Here is a 24,957-nt window from a genome sequence, read left to right as displayed (position 1 = left end):
TATCCTAGGACGTGTCCTTGCAGAAACACTGTTATTCTGCCTAGTAAATGGTGCCTTTATGTAGTTTATTTTAACTTGCTCCTAAAGCAGATTAAGCTATGCCCCGAAGTAATATTTTAGAGTAAAAACTAAGCACTTCAGCACAAAAAAGTTAACATACTATGGCACTATTTGATTTTTTCCATATATAAGAATAATCTTAACCTCTTCACAGGAAGTAAAAAATATTCTACTACTAATGTCAGCAGGATAGCTTTAAAGTATTAGGAAAAAAAGCACATCTAGAATGATCCACAAAATTTTTTTAAAAAATTAAATAATTAAAGTTACTTCTTATTGTCAAGTATAGACCACAACACTACTGGTGCTGGTCACAGTCACCATTTCAGGACCTGGTCCAAAGTATAGACCAGAACAGACCAAACAGACCAAAGTATAGACCAAATGAATCAGAATCAGACTGATAAGGCATTCACTCTCTCAGTATTCAGCAGAATCTGGTACAACAGAGTCTCAATATTGGACAGTTTGGGGATTTTTGTCATAATGGTAAAAATACATGCAAAAATAATGGGTACTATAATCATCACTGAATGAAAAATTAGACAGAAACAGTTAGAAATTATTTTGAAAACAAAGGGATTATTTAAAAGCTACATTTTGTTTTCCTCACCACTGTTTTTTTACTTATTTTGTTTTGTCCAGTGACACTCAGACTCTCTCATGTTTTATGACCATTTCTTAATATTTTCCAGAGAGGCAGAGTTCAAATCACATGGATGAATCAGAAGAAGTCAGTGTGAATTGCAGAGCAAGAAGAATATGCAAGTTAGAATGATCCTGGAGTTACTTCTGGAGAAAACTATTTTCAAACCCCCTACAATTTATTATTATATCACAATTTCATAACCTGTAGTCATAATAAATATTTCAAATCTGGGAAAAATATATTCTTCCAAATATATTATTTGAGTATTATTGGATTTGCTTTGGGTGTGTTCTGCTTGGAGTAATACACAGAACATGTGTGTTTATGTGGAAATCAGTGTGTGTGAGTCCAGTGGCTCAGACCACTAAGGTGAAATTCTTAAATTGGGAAGTAAAGAAATACCTTCAGGTATGAGGACCTGCATCTTTTTCTACATTACAATTTGTAACATAACAATTTGTTAACAGCTCTTCATTTAGCCATGTCATGACCTAAACTCCAAACAGCAAAGCAGCAAACACCCAAATCCCTCTATTTAGTTTCAATCGTACCCCATAATCATTAAGTTGGGCAGATTATTTGACCCAAATGTGTGTGATTTTATTAAATGTGTATGATCTTATTGTTTCATGACCTGGCTGCCCTTCAACTGTTTTACTGCCTTGTTGCTCTCTCCTTACTGAGCACAGCAAACCAGAAACACCCACCTTACGCTCCTCTGACTTCACGCAGTCTCCTGTTTACTTTGTGTCCCTGTCACAACTTGTCTAAGTTAATTAGTGCTAAGCTTTAAATATGACTTCACATTGGTTTATTTTCACTATTTTTGTCATTATACCACATAGCTCTAAGGAATAAACAGACTGGTTAGAGCAACGGAGTGAAATGTTTTGTGTAAGGGTTTTGTAACACCTTTTAACTGTATTTTCAATTCAATTCTTTGTTATGACCTAACATTACATTTCCTTCTTGCTGGCTTTGTACACTGGGGCATACTTCTCAGGGAATTATTCCCATGGTCCTTTTTTTCCTCAAGAACACTTAAAATTTCTCATGATAATATACAACACCTTCCTCATGTGTTTTCCCAGAGGTTCTGCACTATGTTCAGTGGAACGCAGGGCAAGAATCACCAAGCAGACACAGACATGAGCAGATACACTCACATGGCACAGGCAAAGCTCTAGCTGCCATCTGTGGCTATTACCCTAACGGCACAGGTTGAGTGAGTAAGCAAGCCTGCCCAGCTGGCCCACCGTGCTGACACTGCTCTGCAGCTTTCAGTTCCAGAGCAAGCTAGGTCAGAAGAAGACTGGGTTTTCTGGACCGCAGAAATGCAGACGTAGTCTGTGAGAGACTAGACTGACCTAAGACATTTTATGTCATCTGCAAACTCTATCCCCTTTTTTCTCACTTCTATTTGCAGATAATTGATTTTTTAACTCTATGGATCTCCACACAGACACCTGGGGAACTTTATTTCTGCTAAAATGTTCCACTTGTCTGCATGATTTGTTTCCATTAGCCACAGAAAGTCTGGTAATGCTTTGCCCTATGACAACACTTGCTTACTTTAGTAGCTTCTTCTGCCACACAGATGCTATCTTAAGGGGTTTTCTTGACAGTTCAAATACACTATATTGATTAATTCTCACCAAGTCTATCAAAATTCTAACAGATCAACAATCTTTCTGCACAGCTTTCCTGGACAGATGCCAGCTACCTTGTTACTGAAACCCCTGTGTGACAATTTTATGTCCTATACCAGGGTGTCTCACTGGTCCCTAATTTACAAGATTTTCTAGCACCATTTTAAGAATAAAGCTATCCTCTGACATTCTTTAGTTACCAGATTTCGTTAGAAACTGAAAACTAAAATAACTTCCTATTTGCCTTAGTCAATTTTTCAACAATATCCTCTTCCATGGCTCAGTCTTGTATATTTATCTGAAATGCTTTTCCAGGATGAGTGCCAGCCTAACTATGCCCGACTTCCCCTGTCCCTCCTTTAGTAAATACAAATACAAAGCAGCAGTTTAAAATCTCTGTGATGCCCTTGTCCTCACTAACTCAAGAGACCCACCAATTCTCTCCTAGTTTACTACATTTGACATCTTAAAGCTTATCTAAATTTATTTGCATGCTTTTGGCTGTCTGCTGCAAGAAGTTCTACTTATGTCCACTAATCAGTATCCTAAACCTTCTAGAACTTTCTGATCATTTTGCTTAGGAATCTTTTTGTTTTAAGACACCTTTGTAGTTCAAATAGTGTTGCTATTCTGCAATACACTTTCCTCTTTGCTACTGATTTTTCCAGTGGCTGTTTTCATACATACCACCACTTTTTTATACAGTGTTTTGGCTGAATACAAGGGCTTTGTTAAATACATTTTAACAACTTCTGTTAAAATTCTTCTACTGACAAACTGATTTTGAGATGATTTTCTTTGTTAGGAAGTTGAATTTAATTTTATTACAATTGCAATTACCCAGTGGCTCAACTAAAGTTCCTTCCTGAATCAACTTCCTCTTGCCCTATTTACTGAATGCATTATTAATAATGAATTATTTCCTCACTGCTGTGACTATTGTGCTCACTTTCTTTTATTTGCTCCTGTTATTTGCTACATCATTATAAGAAAGAAAATATTATCTAAGAGAAAAAAAACCAAACAAAACAGAGTACTACTACACTTGTTTTGTTACAGATTCAGTTTTGAGGTTCAAAGAACCAAAGCAAAACCAAATCTGGATTCTCAGGTGTGGATGACCTAATACCACTCATTTATATTGTTTAATTCTGACATTTTACCTCAATTTTTTAATGTCTTTACACCAGAAAAATAAAATTCAGACCAGTGTCTAGATGTAAACACATTGTTCAACAGCACTACCTCTGTTAAATGAACACAATTTAAACTCCCTGAACTATCAACAAAATAAATATTTCATTGTTATTTGCATTACAACTCCCAGGCCTAGAAAGAAACAGAACAAAATGACCCTTGTGGTGTCACCAGACATAATCATCATCATAATGCACATACTGCATAGGAGCTCTCTGGTGACTAGACCATCAGCACTATGAAAGTCATTTTTTTTAACTGAAGTGATAGAAATTAAATTGGTACTGCCACATTACAGTTTAGTACTCAGGAATGTTTATTAGAGGGGAATGATAGAAAGCCACATAGGGAAAGACAGTGTCATGAGTCATTAGGTCACAGCTAAGTTAGATTTCACATGGGCCTTTAGACTGACATCTGACAGTTTAGCCAACACGAAATAAGATGATTGTCTCAGGACAGAATTTTTAGGAATAGCTTTCATGTATGGTATCCAAAGTCAGGAGCTCTCAGGGAAGCAAATCCAAAGAGTGAAGTAACAAAAAGACCTCTCTTGAAGGACTGAAATACCTGGACAGCTAACTAAGGAGGGAGAAGAGAGCTGTCTGTGCCAAGAATGATCTGCAGCAAAGATCTTCATGTGCAAGGACTGCCAGTGTACAACCTCTCAGAACAACTAAATGCTCTACAAAAATAAATAGATTAATGCCATTCTGTGAGATTTTTTTTTAAAACCCCAGATCTGCTGTCCTGAAAGACTTTTGTTGTTTGAAAAAGGGTGAGTATTGCAATGTCGATGCCTTTCATTTATTTGGATGAGATAAACATCATAAACTCTTGAAGTCAAGGAGATTACAGTCTCTAATAAAATACAGAAGGCTGCTAAACAGAAAGACATATTAGATCAAAGTATTACTCAAGAGTTCTACATCTGGCCCAGACTCCAAAAGGAATCATAAAAGTCTTTTTGAAATCTATCACACTCTTTGATACCACCCAACCATAGTTGAAAGGTGACTACAGAAAGGCAAGAGTTTGGAACAAGACAGGAGGTGCAGAGGAGCACTGACAAAAGTCAGAACTATGTAGGCTGAAAGATGATGAGAATGCAGGTAAAAAGGTTTTTGTCTTCTTCCTCTGGAACCCTAAACGTTAACTATGTAACTTCAAAATAATACACTTACTGTTTTCTCAGAAGATACCACTCAATGATAAAAAGAGGCTCCTAGGATAGCTCTCTCGAGTTAATTTTAGTCTTAAAAACTGTAAGTCTGGACATGTCAATGTTTAAACCATCTATCCAAGAAAGCTTGGAAAAGAATCCATCGTCAGAAAACGAAACTGAGCAACTCCCACACTAATAGCAGCTGACACTTCGGTGCCTGACCATCCATAACACACTAAAAACAATCATGGTTTTGTCTGGTTTTAAAGCATTGAACAATGCCTTCTTCAGCAGTGCCTGAATCCAAGAGAAGCCATTTTTCCTCACTGCTCCTGAAGCTGTGTCTGTGTCATTCCTACTCTGAATAGCAGAAAGAGCTAATATTTATTCCCTCAAAGGGAAGGTGTTCATACAGCTTTTGGAATAGTACTTACTCAAATATGGTGGTTTGTAAGGCGCTCGTGTATTAGACAGCAGTCCATCCAACTCCTTCCTCTCCAGAGTGTTGTGAAGGGCCTTCTCTTTGCCGAAGGTGGAGAAGGACCTTTCTGCCCCCGGCTGGGCTTCTGGTGTTTCAAACACTTCAGTGTCTGGAACGGAGTCCATGCCAGGTACATGCAGATTGCTGCGGTAATCTGCAGCCTGGCGTCCATCAGATGGTACAAAGGAAGGCATCCAGCACCGATCTGAGTGGCCCAGTGCTTTACATTCCTCTGTGCAATTGGAGAAGAGATCCATGCCTGCAAGCATGAAAGAAAATTAGACTAGAGATATAAGCTTCAGCATCACGAACAGCTGCTGGCAGACAAGGATTATGCTGAGAAGAAAAGGAAGTGGAAAGAGAAATGTACTAAGAACTTCTTCCACTATTTTCATCAGTGACAAAAAAAAAAGAGAGAAAATCTTGATTGTCCAGTCTTCAGATAGTCAAAGGCACCACTTAGTAAGCATAACTAAATGTTAGAATGTCACACACACAAACATGTCACAAGAAGACAAGTATTGGTGGTTCTAACTCACAAAACTCACTTGCAGACCTCATTATGCAGAACTGGTTTGAATAAGGTTCAACTCCACTTGTAAGTTGATGTCTGTGGTTCACCACTTGAAAATACTTGTTTAAGAACATGAAGCAAATGTTTCTGCATAAATGTATCTCTGACCAAAGACATGGAATGCCCTGATTGAGGAATCACAGATCTCATTCATGAAAATGAAATATTAATGAGTCCAATAAAGGAACTGCCTGTGCTTGTGCATACATCAGTACACAGAGAGAGCCTACTGATATTAGAAGTAGATGTTACAAAGTAGGACTCCAGCTTTCAAGTGATCAGGATGGCTTCTTTAATCAATTATTACATCATTCTCTCAGAGAGAGCTTTTATCGCTACTGCAGCAGTCTTTACTATCAACAAGTCATCCAAGGAACCTAAAACAGAATCCTATAGTAAATCACAGTAATTAGGAGTACAAAGGTAGCCGTGGTCCAGTGTGACATGGCTGTGGATACTACTGACAAAACTGTTAATGCTTCCCTTATGTAAGTAAACACTTGTCCCTGCCAACACTGAACTGTTTGCTTACAAATCCTTTAATGCTATTATGATTGCAAATGACAAGCTATGCTGCTATTGACTACCTTCAGAGCAGCCTTCCAAAGGAATAGCTGCTGCCTGTGAGTCACTAAGTTGTTGGATTAGACTTGTTTTGAGAGGAATGGTGTATGAAATCATTGTCACCCAGCAAAATAAATACCGGCGTCTCCAAGTCTATGTTCAACATTGCACAGGAAAGAAATATCTTTTCCTTGTATTTATAAAGGGGCATGTCAAAACTGAACTAAATCTGTTACAAACATTGCACTTACAAGCACTGCATTAGAATTACAAAAAAAAAAGAAAATGACACTACTTGCAAGAGAAATGGGGAAAAAAATTGAGCAGCTATAAGAAGATTCATGTAATGCAGCTCATTCACCAGCCAACATTGCAAAGGACTGGATTAAATTGATCTCCAATGTGAGGATTAGTATTAAGAATCCTACCACTGTTTTGAACCATAATTTGACTTACATTAGTAGTATTTATGCAGTGTTGCACACTACAAACCCCAGCCTCTTCAGCCAGCATCTTTCTGAGCTATCAACAAGTGCTTGAATACTAAAAGCAGTCACTCAGAAAAAAATATTAAGAAAAAGAGCTTTTCATCTCAGATTAGTCTCACTTTATAATGAGTTTTTAATTTTAAATTGAGTAATATACAATGCTATGTCCAGTTTCGATTAGAACTTTGCACTGATAATTGGCAGGCAGAAGTGAGAAAATAAATTACTGATCAGTGAACTGTTGAAGAACGCAAACGTGAACTGCAGATATGATTAAGGAATCAGATGAAGATCATCAGGCAAGGCACATAAATTGTGTAGTTCTTAATTCTGCAGTGGGAGTAGCTATCAAAGACTGCAAAGAAAGATTTAGATACAGGCTTCCCAGAAAGAAATTAATATATAATGATGTCTATAAAACCTTCTGTCTGTGTATCTCACGTGTCAAAATGTCTCTCTTATGCGAGAAAAAGATGTTTTTTATGAATCCAACTACTTGCCATTCAGAAGATTTAAGTGACAGCACCAAATGGTTATTTCCATTTTCAGACTTCCCATCAAAGTTACATGTAAACAACAAATAACCTCACTTTTAAGAGGAAAATGATTACAATTGCATTTTGCCAACAGTGTACCAGTGACCATATTCATTCAATATTTCCTGAAAGGCAGCAAGGGAAAGAAAAACTTAAAAATATTAAAATGTATTATTCAGTCAGTGTGGAGGGAGATATTAAAATAATATTAGGTTTAAGATATGTATTTTCAAAGATAGATTATTTTTCCCCTTTGTGGGTTTTTATTTTCCTCCCATTTTACTATTTTGTTTTCACATCAGCTGCTGAACTGCAAAATGTCTCTATCCAGATACTAGTTCCCTTTTGAATACTGCTTGTCTGCTGCAGTACACTGAATAGTATTATATAACAGCTTATTATAAAAGAGATGCTACAGCCACTATAAATCAGGATTTTGAATAAACAGAGTAATGAATGTAGGGGATTTCAAATATAAGTTTGTGTAAAAAACTTTCCCTCCTTTGAAGAGGAGAACTTGGAAAAGAAAGTAATTTTATATACATATACATCGAAATTTTAATATGTATTGCTGGAACACACAGCTAGAATGTAAATGCTTATTTAGAATGGGAACAAACTGTTCAGAGAGGCTTGGGCTGAGTATTGTTCCAACTTGAATCAGTCATAACATTCCCCAGGATTTAAGTGGGTGCAGAAAATAAATTCAAAGTAGCTGCCTGATTTTGAAATCTCTGGGCAGCTATGTATATTTACTATATAATGTGGTATTAATGCTGTCTAATTTTCTTCCACCTCTTTTCCTGTGGTTCATGGTACAGAATTATCTGTTTCTAACTGAACAACAGTAAAAACAAGGAAAGGAAAAGCTATTTGCTCTTCTCCAAGAAGGAAATACGATGGCAAGCAAAGTATAACATTCAGTACAGAACTTCTTCGTACACCAAGAATCATGTTCTTGATTTACAGCAAAAAGAAATGTTCAGCAGTTTAACACTTCCATCTCATCTCCCTCATAAATCTGATTATATATATATATATATATATGAACCTTCAGAACTAAACTATCCATCATAATTGCAAATCTACATTAAAGAAAAATGCTTTCTGTTTTTCATTTTGCTATTATCACAATAGACTTTGTATGCAGATAAACTGAGATTTTAAAGGTGACTCTGAATTATGAATTTCAAATGTCCTTTGTGGATACAAATGATAGTAGAGAACACTGAAATGCTGAGAAATTACAAGCATTTCACTACACCAAACACAGAATGCACATGAAAGTTCCTGGCAAGGGCCACCCCTCCAGGTTCATTCCTTTTTTTCATTCATGTCTTATTACCAGACAGGCCAGTGGGCAATATGAGCTCTCACAAAACCTCAATTTGCAGATTTGTAAGGAGAACAAGCCCAAACTCCTTCAAAGGAAACAAAAAACTAGGAAAGAAGTTGAACATTAAGGCTGGTTGTCTTCATCTGAAGTGCCTGAACTCAGGTGCTTTGCATCAGATCCTTGGTGTTGCATTTCTGCAGCACATCCCAAATTTGCTTCCTTTTTGTATTTCAACAGGAGAAAACAAAATTTTCTCTGTGCATGAATTTTAATTGGTTTGAAAGACAGTTGAGATCAAAGCAAGAATCAGGCCTTAAACCATTTTTAAATAATGTATTTTTTCTTAATTTAATTAAGGCAGAAGAGCCATATATCGAGCCTGTAGAGCAATGAGTGAACAGGCTGATCACTATTACAGAGTAAATGCAGTAATAAAAAGTAAAAATACAAGTTAAATGTTGACAAAGTATTTTTGCAGTTTTGTTATTACAGGGATCCCTCACACACACTCCCAGGGTGTCGTTTTTTCATAACTTTGGCTTTTAGTTGGAATTAAATATCATTTTCTGTTTTGTCTATGGAAGTTTTTCTTACAAAATGCTAGTTAGACGTGAGATAGGTGTGACATAAGGAACAAGGACTCCTTTTCAGACCTCCCCTAGCAGAACAACTATCCATTTGCTTAGATTATCCTTGAGCAAATTATTCAGTTCTCTATGATTCATGCTTTGTGTCGGTAAATAAGGATAATGATGTTAACGTCCTTTGTAGAAGACTTTATCTACTGAACAACTGGACTTTATGAAAAGGAGTTATTATCATGCTTTCTTGCTAAGTAACTGGTCTGCTGCTTTGGATAAAACTGACTTCATCTGCATGAGAACATGAATAAAGACTCAAACATCTTCAGTATTCAACTCTTCCAAATCTCAGCTTCAAAGCGCTATCTGGACCATTGAGATGTGAACGTTATTAAGCAAGCAGGCCAAGGAAAGAGGAAAAAAGGACAAAAAAACACCCTGAGCTTAAGTCAAAGCACTGTTCTAAGCCATTTTCATATTTAGTCTCTATCCAAGATAGACTCTTAGCCCAAGTCATCTTCAAAACAAGACTTAGCTGTCACTCTGCATAGGCTCAGAAGCAGTGCTACTTTTTTCTGGCTTTTTATCACTTAAATTTGTCTGGTTTCTCAAGTTCTCCTTATGAGAACTGAAATCTCATAGCTTTTCTGAAATAATGCATACCAACCCTCTTGTGGTTTACCTAATCTGTACCCAAAAGGAGTAGAATCATGGAATCAGTCAGGGTTGGAAGGGACCACAAGGATTATCTAGTTCCAATCCCCCTGCCATGGGCAGGGACACCCTACCCTGGATCAGGCTGGCTGGAGCCTCATCCAGCCTGGCCTTAAACACCTGGAAGGATGGGGCCTCAACCTCCCCGGGCAAGACATTCCAGGCTCTCACCACTCATGCTGAAGAACTTCCTCCTCACATCCAGCCTGGACCTATCTATATTCCAGCTTTGCTCCATTCCCCCTAGTCCTGTCACTCCCTGATATCCTGAAAAGTCCCTCCCCAGCTTTTTCGTAGGCCCCCTTCAGATACTGAAAGGCCACAAGAAGGTGACCTCTCATAAGCCTCCTCTTCTCCAGACTGAGGCAATATTTCACCCTGTGGCTTTGTATTAGACTCCTATCTATGCTCTTCATAATGTCTGCTAGTGGAAGCCCAATTTCAGGTCTCAGTTGGTCACCAAAGCACACTGTCTAGTACTGCAGAGAGAAGATTAACTGAAAAGCTGATGCATTTTACAGTATAGACACAACAGTACATTTACTTAGCTTCACCTCTTGGATATTCTTTCCTGAAATGCCTCTGAGAGAACATGCCAATTTCGTAAAGAAAGGTGAAGCAAAGGTAATGAAGAACTCTGCATGTTCAGCTTGAGAAAGCTGAGTAGCTAGTGAGCAACCACATGAAACAGGTTGATGGCACAAGTCCAAATCTTTCAGGACAGGTGTCTAATCATAAAATTTAAACATACACACACACAGAGGGTATTAATTGGCATCCAAGTTGTCAGTTTCACAAGGGAGGCCAAGAATTTAATCAACCATGGGAAATAGACTAACTTCAAGCCCGGAGATTACTCCTACAGTTCATGATTGAAATAGTGTGTTAATAATAGGCAGTGGTGTTGGATTAGCTGCATTTGTTTGACGACAAAGAGCAGCTTTTGTCTCAACAATTTTCAGACAAAGAGGAGCATGAGTGACTAAAAGACACGTGTGGGGGCTCAGAAGCTCATCTTCAGTTTGCTGAAAACTTCCTGTGCTTTCTCACCTTTGGAAAGTTGTTTTCCAAAAAGCCCTGAATCCTACCCTAGTCAATGAAAGGACTACAAGCCACACAAATTAGGCTGATGTATCCTGCTACCTGCCATTCCCCCTAAATGTAGATTGCTACATTTACGCTCAATGGATGTTGAGGTAGATAAGAATGTGGATAATTATGAGGCATTCAGGTGGCACTTTAATGGAAACAAAACGAATCTGTTGCCTTAAAGACATGATTAAATCATTATTGATAAAATGTATTTTGTGAAAAGTTGATCTCAAATCTTATTTCAGAACATAATAGAACATTTTATGATACACAGAGCAGCTTAGTTCAGAATTTTGACTAAGTAATTGTACAGAATAAATCTATGCCAATGTGATAGACTTCCCTCTTGCATGTTCTGCTTCTCACTAACTGACTTTTGACAGTTAGCTTAGCTAGCAATGGCCTACCACAAAATCATAGAATCATAGAATCAGCCAGGTTGGAAAAGATCTCCAAGATCATCCAGTCCAACCTATCACCCAGCCCTATCCAATCCACTAGACCGTGGCACACAGCTACTTGTGTGCTACAGGACTGGTAAGAGCAACAGAACTCATGTACAGAACTGTAAAGACGCTTTGCAGCAGAACATGCTGATGACTGCAACTAGTAGGGAGTGAGTTTTATTTGAATGACCTACTCAGTATTTTTGGAAACAAATAGAATGCTGCACAGTATCAAGTAGCATCCTGAAAAAAAACCAGCCCATGACTTCTATGTTATCAACCAGTGTGTTTTCCTTCAGTAATTTAGAAATCAATCATACATCGCAGGAATGTTCTATAAAAAGGAAAAATATTCCCTCAGGTATTCTAACTATTCAAGATATTTTTTTCTTTTCTCTCATAAAATTAATCACCAAAACCTAAGAAAAAGAGTGAATTTTTTCTAACAAAATATCTTGTCATCAGTGAGGTCAAGGGCCATATTCATTGTATCACAACAGTAATATTGATCCCAAAACTTACAGAGTATACAATAGAAGTTTCTCCTCAACATGAGGAGAAACTTCTTTACAGTGAGGGTGACAGAGCCCTGGAGCAGGGTGCCCAGAGAGGTTGTGGAAGTCTCCTTCTCTGGAGACTTTCAAAACCTTCCTGGATGCATTCCTGTGTGAGCTACCCTGCATGATGCTGCCTTGGCAGGGAGGTCGGACTCAATGATGTCTGGTGGTCCCTTCTGTGTTTCAGTGATTATGTATGTAATACATACATAATCATACGTACGTAGGTATGTATGTATATATATATATATATATGTGCTTATATATATGTATGTACATATATGTATGTATGTATAAGATTAAAGCAGTTTCAACTGAGATTTGTATTTAAATACCTATTTGGAACTGGCATTTAAAAACTTGTGCATGCAAATTATTCTCAACTCACAACACTGATATACTGATTTGGAAGTTCTGTGTTTTTGAGGTTTGACTTCACACTTTTGTGAGGAGACTGAACCTAATTGCCAGCTATCATTACTTCGTAAGTAATCACCATTGAAGACACAGAAGTTCATAAAGCACATAAGATTGTTTAAAGATTAGTAATTATTTTGAAGGTATAGATTCTTTTCCCCCTAGTTTGATCAAACAGAAATTAGGAAAATGAAGAATTTAACCAGATAAGGACTGATGCCAACTTTGACAGTAGTTCTAGTGTTCCTATCTGAGACAAACTACTTTTAAAATGGAGAGAGAGAATAAAGAGCAGAGGCACAACAATAACAGCACTGAATGCATCTAAAACAAAATAGCTTTCAGTTGATGTGCAACTATATGATTATATTCCCACCATCAGTCAAATCCAGTCCCTTCTGCAGATGTTTATTCTTTTCTCTCCTGTTTGGTTATTATGGTTCATTATGTTGAGGGACTAAGCTGATTGAAATGTTCATTGAGATGACTGCTGCAGTAAAATGCGTAAAAGGAAAAAAAATAAGAAAGAATGCAGGGAGGGCAGGAGGAGAGGGAGCTTTTTATAACTCAGTAGCACTGATTGCTGCATCAGAAACAGTGTGAAAGAAAGGGTGGGGGGAGGCTAAATACATGGCTTTTTAAAACAACAATAAATCATACGCCATATATAGGCCAAAAATGAAAGAAGCTCTGTGTTCAGATGTAAACTTCTGGCAAGACCTGGTTTGTTGTCAGGTTCCCAGACACAAAATAGACACTCTGTTCACTTAGCATGAAGCCCTGCAAGAAGCAGGGAGCTCCGGAGACTCTTGGCTCTTCTCAAGTCTCATTAGGTCTGCATATTAATGACTTGCAGCAATATAAAGGGGCCCTGTAGCAGCCTCCTCTTCCCCTGGTGCCTGGGTTTCCCATCGTTTAAGGGCACAGTGACTATAGCAGCAAGAAAATAGAGGCTGTTAAGAGAGCAGGCGGGTGAGGCAGCACTGCTCTGACAGTAGAGTCCCTTGCCTTGGTATCTTCTAAGACAGGGGTCAAGGGGGAAAAAATGTATGACTGGAGACTGAGTTGGGCAGTATTTTGTATGACACACTTGTAGCAAAATCTTAGACATGATAGAGCACAGAGGAAGCAAGGAGAAAGAAATCACTGCATTGAATCAAGACATGCCAGACCTTTGAGGACTGGCAGGGAAGAAAGCACAAGCATTTGTGGCTAAAATGCAGTCTGAGGGTGAGAATGAATTCTAATGCATAGGCTCCAAACAAATGTCCCTTTCAGAAGAAAACTGCCAGTATGAGAGCAAAGGCAGTAAGCTGCACGCATGGGAATAACACTGCAATGTGTACATTTTCTAGGTGATTCAAATCATAGTATTTTAAACCATTTCTTTGCTTTGTCAGGACTGAAAGAAATGCACTTAAGACTACCTTAACCTTATTAACATGAGGATCACTTATAGTGCATGGTGCCTCAATCTGAATGAAGAAACAATGCTCCAAAACCACTAAGGTATTACACATTCAGAGCACCCAATGTGTCTCCACTGATCCCCAGCAAAAATCCTCACAGCCTAGCTGTCATTCAATCACTGGGTTCATTCTTTCCCTTGAGAACTCCCACTGCACTTCACACTGCCATGCCAGCTAAAGTGCCTACTAAACAAAATTGCTTAATGCTTAGAGATTCTGCAAATCAAGTCTTGAAAAAAAAGAAAAAAAAAGGCACTATAAAAATGTACCAATAACTGTGGTTTAATGTGCAAAGAGGTTCTGCTACGGCAAATGACACAGAATAAGATGCCACCCCCAGCCAAATCAACAAAATTAACTGCCCTATGAATGAAAAGGCTTGAAAAATGTCTCCTTGCCCAGGTAACTGCAGTAGCAAGCTGACTTATACCCAGCCTCTCCTGCAGTATGCTCACATTACTTACACCACTCTTGTATTATATTCCTCTAAGTAACTGCTCTTTCTAGTCTGCCTACTTAAAGACCTACTATTTCCATTCTCTTATCAGACTTACCAGAGGATTGACCTCGATTAGTGGCATCATGATCACTGTCTCCTTGCTCACTGTCTCCATGACCACTGTCCTTAGAGCTTACTATGTCTGCTTCCTGGAATGCAGAACTAGACACAGAAACATCTTTACATTAGAATAAACATGAAAGTGGAATTCATAAAACATTCTTCTGCCATCACATGGCCAAACACGGTGCTGCATTCACCCACTGCTGCCTGCTGCACTGCTCTGCAGAGCTGCTCTGTCCACCATAAACTAAAGTGGCCTTTCCAGACCCTGGCAGTCTAGCTGAAATGGACAGTAAGCATTTACTGTCCCTGACTGGTTTTTCATGCAATTGGTATAAATAATTTAGTAGCATTGACTTGAGCTGTATAGCTCAATTTTAACTCAGAGAGCCAAATGTTTTCTGGAAGACCCTACAGAATCATTTATAAGTATTTAAAGCATGTCTTAGACCAACACAAAATCAGATTTTGATCTCCTTTCAGTTGGTTTTGAAACCAGTTCAGAGAAGCCCTAACTCAACCTCACTTAGTTAACAGCATTTTATTCAATACATCCACATACGTTCCATTTCATATTGCTTTACTAGGACCTCATGTGCAGTAAACACATTTCTGCACCCCACTTAGACTTACTAAAGCATGCATTGGGGAAGTGAGGCCTCAGATCATACCTGTTTACTCGTCGGGGTCTGTCAACTAGATAACTGAGCTCAGCACGCTGATGTTTTGTCTAAGAAAAAAAGAAAACATTGGGAAATATTTTAACACTCATTGTTTCTGCAAGCACCATCAGAAAACATCCCAAAGCATCTCACCGAATTCACTATAAATGGTCATGTTTAGTTTCAAGTAGGCCTACCCAATCTGTTTCTAAGTATGCAAGGAGAAAAAAAAACTCAGCTCTTACTTTCACAGATGGGAAGGCATGGGAGAATTTTTCCCTGCTTTTTTGGAGATGAGATTCTGACACATTTTCTAACAAAACACACTGTCAAGCCTCACAAGGACTCGCACACAACTCAGAAGAACTATTTCTGGAGTTATGTACTACTAAAGTCTGAGAAAAAAAAAACACAAACCAAAAAAAAGATCCTCCACCAAACTTATTGTAATGTAGTCTTCAGCCTGTTTTTAATGCCAGAGTATAAAAATAGGGTAAGACAGTACAGTTACTGCACCCTAAGGAAGAAAATACACTGAGATACCCTCGAGTCCTTAAAAAGAAAATAGAAGACAGTTTTATAGGCATTTTGAAGAAAAGTTAATCTTAGACGTTTTACTGCAGAGCTTAATGCTTTAGAAAATACCATTCAAACCTTTGCCAGACTGGCCTGTGTAAGGCTTCGGTGTCCATGTTTAAGGAAGAATGTGTTGTTTTCATTAGCGCACAGGCAGAGAGGGACTGAGAGCATGTATGAGCTAACCCAGCAGAAAGTGATTAACAGAGGGGTGTCATGGCACGGCATATGCTTTGATAAAGATCCTCTACATGCCAGATAACACAATACAGACAGCATATTTAACAGGAGGGGACATTAAGTGTCTGCATGTAATTTCACAGAAACTGTTGATGCTTTCCTTTGTGAACTCAGCTTTGAGTTATAAAGAGCTGTTCAGATAGAGTAAAGAAAAGTCAATTAATAAACCCTAATTCACAAATTAATTAAAGTTCCTGCTAACTGTAGAGATTGTCACAGTCCCAGAGGGGGGTTCCCCCAAAGCCTTACTTGCACATGCAGAGATTTCAGGAAGGAAAAAAAAAAAGTAGTTTTAAAATGCTGTTTCAGAAAACCCGGCGATTACTCCTCATATCAGTTTCATTGCTGGCTGCAGCTACCCCATGAAAAGCAGTATCCCTTTCCCCTAGCCCCAACCCCCAAGAGATCCTGTAGCAGCTAGCAGCTTGGAAGGGGCTCTGCCGCCCGGCGCTGCCTGGACAGAGCCAGTTTCGTTCGCAGGCGCTGGGGGCGGAGGATGGGACTTTCTTTAGAGGCTTGGCTGCAGGAGCTGCTGAGCCCGGGGGCCGAGAGATTTGGGAGGCGGGCGAGGGGACTGTCCCGCATTCAGCTCTCCCTCGCTTGCAGTTGAATCCTCCTGAACGTTAGAGGCCAACGAGGAGAGAGGCGGAGGAATTAAAGGGAAAAGAGGGCAGGAGGAAGAAGCAAAGTACTCTCCACCTTGGGAAAGGAGGGGGAGAGCTTCGGGAAAGCGACGCGGGGCTGTGGATCGCCCCAGAGTGTAGCGGGGGACATGGTCGGCCCACAGCGGTCCCCAAGAACCCCCAAGGGTCCCGAGAGCGTACCTGGAGGCGGGAGGGGCTGGTGGGGGGTGGCAGGCGCCTGGGCCTTACCTCGCTGGACAAAATGCTGCCGTTGGAGATGATGTCGGGCTGCTGGTCGGCGTAGCCGGTGACAATGGCCCCGCATGGGTTGTGCTCGGCGTCGGTGCTGCGGGAGGGGCTACACGGCTTGAGGAACATCAAGTCGGTCTTGGCGGACTCGGGGGTGAGGCAGACCTGGTAGCAGTAGTTCTGGTTGTGGTGGTGGGAGCCGAAGCTGCCCGACTCCTCCACCGGCACCTGAGCCGGGTTGCTGGGCACGTTGGAGCTCTGCACCAGCATGATGTCCGACTTACTGAGCTTCTTCTTGCGGGCCCGCGCCTGGCGACTGCAGCAGGGGCAGCAGCAGCAGCAGCCTAGGCAGCAGTCGCTGGCCAGGCAGGTGTAGATGTTGAGCTTCTTCTCCTTCTGGCAGCGCACGGCCAGGACAATCATGGCCAGTAGGAAGATGAAGGAGACAGAGCCCAGGGCGATGATAAGGATGAGGGTGAGGTCGAGTGAGTTGTCCCCACCGGAGCGGCTGGGACGGTGCTCACCGGAGCCGCCGCCGGCCCCGCCGCCCCCCACGCCTGCCCCCGCGCCCAGGCCGCCCCCGCCTCCGGGCCGCTCAGCCGCGCCGTCCACCAGCACCACCTGGATGGCTGCGGTGGAGGACAGCGGCGGCTGCCCGTGGTCGCGCACCTCGATGACCAGCTCGTAGGGGCGTTGGGGATCACGCTTGGCCGGCACCCTGCGCGCCGTCCGCAGCTCCCCGGTGCGCCAGTCCATGCGAAAGAGGCTGGCTTCGTTGCCCCGCACGATGCTGTAGGTGAGGCGCGCATTCTCCCCGTCGTCGGCGTCCACCGCCGCCACCCGGCTCACTAGGTAGCCCGGCTCGGCGCCACGAGGCAGCGCCTCCCGCGCCGGGGTGCCGTTTCGGCCGGGCAGGGGGCTGACGATGGCGGGGGCGTTGTCGTTCTGGTCCACCACGATGATGTTGACGGTGGCGTTGCCGGCCAGCGGCTGCGGCTCCTCGCCGGCGTCGCGGGCCTCCACCTGGAAGCTGAACTCCTTGAGCTGTTCGTAGTCGAAGGAGCGGAGTGCGTAGAGGAAACCGTTCTCAGAGTTGATGGAGACGTAGGTGAAGACGGACATGCCCTGGATCTGGCTCTCCAGGATGGAGTAGGCGAGCTGGGCGTTGGCGCCCTGGTCCCGGTCGGTGGCGCTGACGGCGTAGATGTAGGCGCCCGGCACGTTGTTCTCGCTCACGTAGACCTGGTAGACGGGCTGGCTGAAGCGCGGCGCGTTGTCGTTCACGTCGCTCACCCGCACCTGGATGGACTTGCTAGTGCTCAGCGGCGGCTCGCCGCGGTCCCGGGCCACCACAGTGAGGGTGTAGGCGTCGCCGCCCGGCTGCTCGCGGTCCAGAGGCCCCTCGGTGACGATGGTGTAGTAGTTCTTGAAGGAACTCTTGAGGCGAAAGGGCGCGTCGCCCTGCAGCAGCTCGCATTGCACCTGCCCGTTCTCCTCCGAGTCGCGGTCCGAGACGCTGAATAGGGCCACCACGGTGCCTGGCGCCGCCGCTTCGCTCACCGCCTCCTTGACGGTTGAGAAGCTGATCTCAGGCGCGTTGTCGTTGGCGTCCAGCACCCGCACCAGCACCTTGCAATGCGCAGGCACGGCGTTTGGCCCCAGGTCCTTGGCTTGCACGTACACCTGGTACACGCTGCTCTCCTCGTAGTCCAGCTCGCCGTTCACCTCCAGCCGCCCGGTGCGCGGCGCGATGCCGAAGAGCTCCCGGGCGCGGGCCGAGATGTGGCTGCTGAAGGAGTAGATCACCTCGCCGTTTTGGCCCTCGTCGGGGTCGGTAGCGTTGAGCTGCAGCACCAGGGTGCCCGGCGGCGAGTTCTCCGGCAGCGACACGGTGTAGACGGGCTGCTCGAAGGCAGGGACGTTGTCGTTGGAGTCTAGCACCCTGATGGTGAGCAGGGCGGTGCCGGTGCGCTGCTGGGGCTGCCCGCCGTCCACCGCGGTCAGCACATAGCGGTGCACAGCTTGCTGCTCCCGGTCCAGGGGTTTGTCCAGCACCAGCTCGGCGAAGCGGTTGCCGTCCCCCTGCGTTTGCACGTCGAGGGAGAAGTAGCTGTTGGGGGTGATTTCGTAGGTGCGCAGCGAATTGGTGCCCACGTCGGGGTCGAAGGCACTCTCCAGGGGGAAGCGGGTGCCCGGCGTCGCGCTCTCTGAGATTTCCACCGTCAGGTCGGGCTCTGGGAAGGAGGGGGGGTTGTCATTGATGTCCAGCACCTCGATCTCCACCCGGAACAGCTCGAGCGGGTTTTCCAGAAAGACCTCCAGGTGCAGCAGGCAGGAGGGGTTCTGCTTGCAGATCTGCTCCCGGTCAATCTTCTCATTCACGTAGAGGACCCCGGTTTCCAGGTTGAGCTCCAGGTAAGGGCTGCGGGAGTTAGGCGCCGTCTGGAAGCGGCGAGCCGAAAGTTTTGTAATGTCCAAGCCCAGGTCCTCGGCGATATTCCCCACGAACGTGCCATGCTCCTGCTCTTCCTGCACCGTGTAATGGAGCTGGCAAAGGGCCCCCTCCACCATCCAGAGCAAGGCAAAGAGGAATAGCACAATCATCTCCAAATGGGGAAAGAGATCCCCCCTCCCCAGCACTACCTCTTCCTCCTCTTCCAAATACTACCACCACCACCACCTCCTCCTTCGAAAACACACAGTAGTGTGTGTGCCTGTGCGTGACTCTATGTGTGTGTGTGTGTGTGTGTGTGTGCCTGTGTGTCCGCGCCTGCGAGCGTGTGGAGAGAGGGATCGGGGGAGGGGGAAAGAAAAGGGGAGGGGGAGAGGTTGATTTAGGGGGGGTGCTAGGTATTATTTCTTCTGATTCATGTTCAAGATTTTTTCTCCCCCATCTCACTCCTTTTTGCTACGAGTATTATTGTTTCACACGCTGACCAAATGAAAAAGACAGGCGTCCCCACTTCATCTGTGATCTTCGAAATAAATGGCCAACTAATAATAGCTATTAGCTGGATGTATCTAGAGATACACAGTAGCCCGCTTTTATTTATTCCGAGAGTCTTGGCACTGCACCGCGGCAGCAGCAGCAGTGGCGGCGGAGACAGCAGCAGCAGCAAATCCCAAGGAGGAAATTTTTGTATTTCAAGATTGTCCTCGGTTTGTCTTCCTGGTGGGAGCTGGAGGGGTAGATGCCGCTGGAAAAGCCGGTGGACATGCCCTCTTTAGATGCAAGAAAAAGGCAAAAACCCGCGTAATTAAAAAAAAAATTGCAACCCGCAAAAAGATTTCATATATATATGAAAAAGGCAGAGAATAGCTTTGCCACGCAAAACTTTCCCTGATTTCTCTGGGGTTTCCTTTTTTTTTATTATATATTTTAGATTTTTCTCTCTTCTGTTAATAGTCTCTCATTTTCTTCTTTTATTGCTATTATTATGTTCATCATCATCACTCTGCTTTTTATGGATGTGCTGATCAGGTTTTTTTTCCCTCTCGCTGCTTTTGCGTCTAGCCCCTCTTTCTGTGTCTGTCTGTCTGTGCTTGCTGCTGCTGCTGCTTCTGCTGCCGCCGCTGTCGCCGTTCGCCTCCCGTCCCGGCTCCGCTCCCGGTCCCAGCCCCAGCTCTTCTGATCTCTGCCGGCAGTTTCTGAGCCAGCAGCGCTCGGCTTTTCTGTTTTTGCGCAGCGCTCGGCTCCTGCCAACCAATCAGTCGGCAGCAACGCCCCCGGGGGCGGCACCCCATTGGCCGTGGCGCACGTCAAGTAGGCTACGTCACACATGGGAGAGCGGGCGAGCACGCAGGGAAAGCGGGCAGGGAAAGCGGGCAAGGCGGGCAGGGAAAGCAGGCAGGGAGGCAGCTCATCCACGCAGGCAGAGCAAGGCTAACCCTGCAGCTCCCGGGGCGCTGCTAGGGAATGCCTGCTCGCCCGCCGGCCTGCCCACCCGATTTCCCCACGGGAGCGGCTGCTCCCCCGCCGCAGTCTCTGGGCCGGGTGATCACCGCTCGTCATCAACGCGCACACACGGGTAACCGTAAACAACCCGCTCCTTGGAGAGGGAGTTTCCACCAGCTACGAACTTTCCTACCCTAGGCTGGGTGCAATGACGTGTTTTAGAAAAAGCATAAACAAGGGGAAAGTTGTGATTGTTATACCCCCCACAGCCCTTCATGGAGTGCCTTAATTACTTCGGAGAAAGTGCAACTTTCCGTCGTACATTAGTACAGTGTTTCCAGCTCCAGCCAATTTAAAGTATGAGCCTGCGTTTGTTTTTTTTCCCGATTTACACTTTGGAATTTCCACTAATGTAACAGACTGCCGAGTAGGAGGGAAGAGGGAAACCGGGCATACATTCATGTCACTGGCTGCTTGGGGTGGCGGAAGGGCATCACTGGGGTAGGGGACTAGCAGGAAGAATCGACAGAGGCTCAGAACCACCGATTTGTTTATTTTCAGGACAATCGCGCCCATACCGGTGTCGGTTCTCGCTGTAGCCGGCTTTCCACGCTGCCAGGGCCGGTAACGGAGTTGGAGGCTCGGAGGCTGCAGCCGGCGTTCGCTGCCGCCACCGAGACTTGGTCTGGCAACTTGTCGCAGATTTTAGTAACCCTCGCCGCGTACCTCTCTGCCTCACACAGCAACAGAACAATTTTCCTTCCTTCAGACAGCGAGAAGACAGCTCTGTGCTAAATAAAGTCAGTTCTACCAATAGTGTTTATAGCACGGCAAGTGCTCGACTAACACGTTTTTTTTGATCAATGCGTTTCGCCGGGAAGCTCCCCTAGCACTGAAAGGGATGAGGGGTGGATTTCGAGACGGGTGGTCGTAGCTCGAACCGGAGCTGTGTCGGTGTCCCCTGCTGTCCATGTCCGTAACTTTACACAATGAAAAAACTAAGCGAAAAAAAAAATAATCCAAAGTATTGTTTCTAACAAGCAGCACAGCGCAGGTATGCTCTGACCCCATCTTTGATCCGTCGGTAGGCACCGGTTCCTTTCCACACATCTCAATGAACTATATGCTCGCTCAGACGCGTTTCCCGTTGCAGAAACGCCACACATTACCGAACTTCAGTATGTATCAGAGCCACCTCCGCGCTGTGCGCTCCTGCCCCCCACCTCTGCCCTTGCTCTCCCCGGGGAGGGGCTCCCGGGACCAACAGGAGCGATGAGAGGCGGCGAGGGCACAGCCAAGCGCACGCCGCCGCTGTCAAAGCGATCTCGGCGTCACGCCGGAGGGGGCCTCGGTCCCTGGGCGTTAGTTTGTCAAAAGGCCCCCGACCCGTGTCAAGCGGGTTACAGCGCGGCCTGCAGCGGAGCGACTGCTCGCGGATCGATGAACGTATCACCCCAGGGCTCCCCCGGGGGACAAAGCCGCGCTGCGCTGCGCTTCGGGTAGCCGGCGGCGACGCTCGCGGGGCGGCGAACTCAGCGTCCACCGCGGCAGGGCCACTCCGTGCCCGTGACTGGCGCAAGCACCGGTGCGTCCTCCACGACACTACCCGGGAGCGATCAGCAGCCTCCGCCCCGCCCCCCGCCAGCGGCCGCAAACACGGGCGGTGGGCACCCCCCAGCGGCGGCAGCGGCGCACTGCGGCTCGGCGGCGGCACCGCCTCCGTTCCCAGGGGTAGAGCGGGGCTTTGGCTTCGCGCTCTCGGCCCCTCAGGCCCTTCTCCTACCGCCTTTAGCCCACACAAAGTCCACACCCTTTCGCCCCAGGCTATGGGCCGAGTGCGGCGAACGCAGCCCTTCTGTTACCGCGTTTACGTCCGCATACAGCTGGGCGGCGGCGGCTTTCAAGCCCAGTCCAGAGGCACTCGGTGTTGCCTGCCGCGGAGCAGGAGAAGCAGGAAAGCAGGGACCGGTGTGGGGGAGCGGGCAGCACGGCAGGCAGGGAAATGCGACCCCAGATAACATCCTAGCTTTCCTGGCGCCCCCCACCTCCCAGCGCCTGCAGCAGACATGAGCAGCGCCGGCGGGTCGATCGCGGTGGGTGTTTGCCAATAAAGTGGATTCCGTCAGAAAACCCCCGGCTGCTGCTGCTGCTGCTGCTGCCTGTTGGATGCGGATAGGAGCTCGCCCTGGTTCCTTCGCGACCGCTCATCTTCCCGCGGGCTGCCAATTTCAAACACAGATGCCAGAATTGGTGCCCTTCGTGTGCCACTTCGGTGCCCGGGGCCAGTGCGTTAACTCGCCGTTAGAGCAGCGGCCGCTTCCAGCGATTTAAACGTGACCCGGGGCAGCCCGTCTCTTAAACCTTCCCGCCGCCGGAGCCACGCAAACGGCCAAATCTCTTGCCTTCGAGGAAAGCGGGCAGCCGTGGTGCTACTGGCGAAACCCGGGCGACCTCGGAAACGGAGTGGGTCCTGCCCGCTCGGGGGCCGTGACCAAACCCGCTCCCGTGGGCCGGAGGTAAGGGGGGAGGCGGGGGTCCGGGCTGCCGGTGCGGCGCGTCCCCGCCGTAACGGTGAGGCGGCGTCGGGGTCCTCCCCAAGCGCGACACCCCCACAGCGCTCCCATGAAGACTGCCTGGTTCGAGGGGAAACTACGCGGGAATATGCATATACATACACATACGCCCATAGGTGTATAGGCGCACCCCCGGGACGGCCGCAGCCCTGGGACGGCTGCAGCCCGGCGGTGCGATCACCCGCGCTGCTCCACTGCCCGCCGCCGAAAGCGCACCCAGGTCCCTATTTGGGCGGCGGGCCCGGTGGGGTGTGAAACCCCGGGCAGGGAATTCAAAGCGCCGCTGAGCCCAGGCAGCCCTGCTAATGCGAAATGACAAATTGCACTTAGGCAATACATGAACGAGAAAATGATTTATGGATTTCCACGACGGTCTGAGCAAATGAAGGCGACATGAATTATAAATCCTAATGTGCAGTATATCATTTTCTAATAACACTGCTTTAGCTCTAATGCCATACGCTGCTCTCTTCGATAGGGGGTATCGATTAAAGAAAAACTCTGAGGGCTGTCTATAAACTGGACGTGTATCTTCTGCAGGCACCAGCTGAGGTTTTAGTATTTACCCTCTTGCTAACGCAGAGGGCTATCATCAGACCCCTGACGCCGTGCTGTTTAGTTTTTCCATCTGTCATCATTTAATTTGGCAGTTATTTCACCAAATGAAGACTAATCTTTTGTATCGGTGTATCTCGCTCCATGCTGCCAGTTAGAAATGTAAATAGATGACATCAGGTTTGTAAATCCACCATGTTGAGGGGGATAGCACCTGTGTAACTCAAATCGTTCCTCCCTGCCAAAATCCTCACGTCTCTGGCACCCCAAGTACAAGGGACATCTTCTAGCAAAGGAAGCATGTGATAAGTAATACTCCTGGTGACCAGAATTTCCCTAGCATCTTCATTTCCCAAATCTCAAGGATTGTCTCAAATTTTTTTGCATTTAACTCACATACACGTGCTGGGAGAGTGAATAACATGAAAAAACGATTGTATGTGTATGATGGCAAAAACTGTCAGTCAGGAAGGGCACTTAGCCTCAGGCTCAGCCTGCATTGGTGCCCCATGGCTTCCCCCACTCCCACAACCAAGTTCTTTTGTCCTTTATCACAGAGTAGCAGTGAAGTCATTATGACATAAGCTATGAACGTCCCCAAGTATTTCAGTGGTTCATAGTCTAAAATATCACTTGACATTAAGAAGGACAAAGAAATCCTGACCTCTCATGAAAGACTATAAAACAGATGAGGAAGATGGAGGCAAAGGATTAATGCATCCATTTGGGGAGTGAAATCAGTTATTACTGGGGAAGAGGTTAGGAAATGCTTAATTTCATATTACCCAAGTGTAGCATTTCCATTGTTTAGACACAGAAGGAGTTAACATGACAAGGAAATGCCCAAAAAACGTGGTTTGGATTAAACAATCACTTTCCTAACCTGGACAATCACAGCTTTGGGTGTAGAAAGGTGATCCCCATTGTTTAGCTGAGTCATCAAAATGATCTTTTAGATCTGTTTTAGACATCAGTCTTAGTTTTAGGCTGAGAAACACTGTGGCCTCTTTTCTGTCTGGGTATTAAAAACACATTGAGAATTGAACT

The 24,957-nt window shown here is 45.1% G+C and overlaps 1 protein-coding gene and 1 long non-coding RNA gene across 4 annotated transcripts in view; one reads left to right on the top strand and one right to left on the bottom strand.

The window, feature by feature from the left end:
• PCDH10 (protocadherin 10) overlaps positions 1–20,619 on the bottom strand; it is a 36,197-nt gene extending 15,578 nt beyond the window's left edge. For 2 of the 3 annotated variants that reach the window (XM_064149995.1, XM_064149997.1), the window contains exons 1-4: positions 16,888–20,619; positions 15,209–15,267; positions 14,530–14,636; positions 5,155–5,460 (exon numbers count right to left, since the gene is read on the bottom strand). In XM_064149995.1, the coding sequence (XP_064006065.1) occupies positions 5,155–5,460; positions 14,530–14,636; positions 15,209–15,267; positions 16,888–19,491 (3,076 nt within the window). In that variant the 5' untranslated portion in view covers positions 19,492–20,619. The remainder of the gene's footprint in view (positions 1–5,154; positions 5,461–14,529; positions 14,637–15,208; positions 15,268–16,887) is intronic. The other variant, XM_064149998.1, reaches the window with a different exon arrangement.
• Positions 20,620–22,655: 2,036 nt separating this feature from the next.
• LOC135178774 (uncharacterized) overlaps positions 22,656–24,957 on the top strand; it is a 61,306-nt gene continuing 59,004 nt past the window's right edge. Inside the window, exon 1 of the long non-coding RNA XR_010303745.1 lies at positions 22,656–23,298. This is a non-coding gene — a long non-coding RNA (uncharacterized LOC135178774). The remainder of the gene's footprint in view (positions 23,299–24,957) is intronic.

Source organism: Pogoniulus pusillus, chromosome 10 (assembly GCF_015220805.1).
Source record: "Pogoniulus pusillus isolate bPogPus1 chromosome 10, bPogPus1.pri, whole genome shotgun sequence".
NCBI classification, from domain to species: Eukaryota; Metazoa; Chordata; class Aves; order Piciformes; family Lybiidae; genus Pogoniulus; species Pogoniulus pusillus.
The sequence above is the reverse complement of the archived record's forward strand: the minus strand, read 5'-3'. Positions and strand labels throughout refer to the sequence as shown.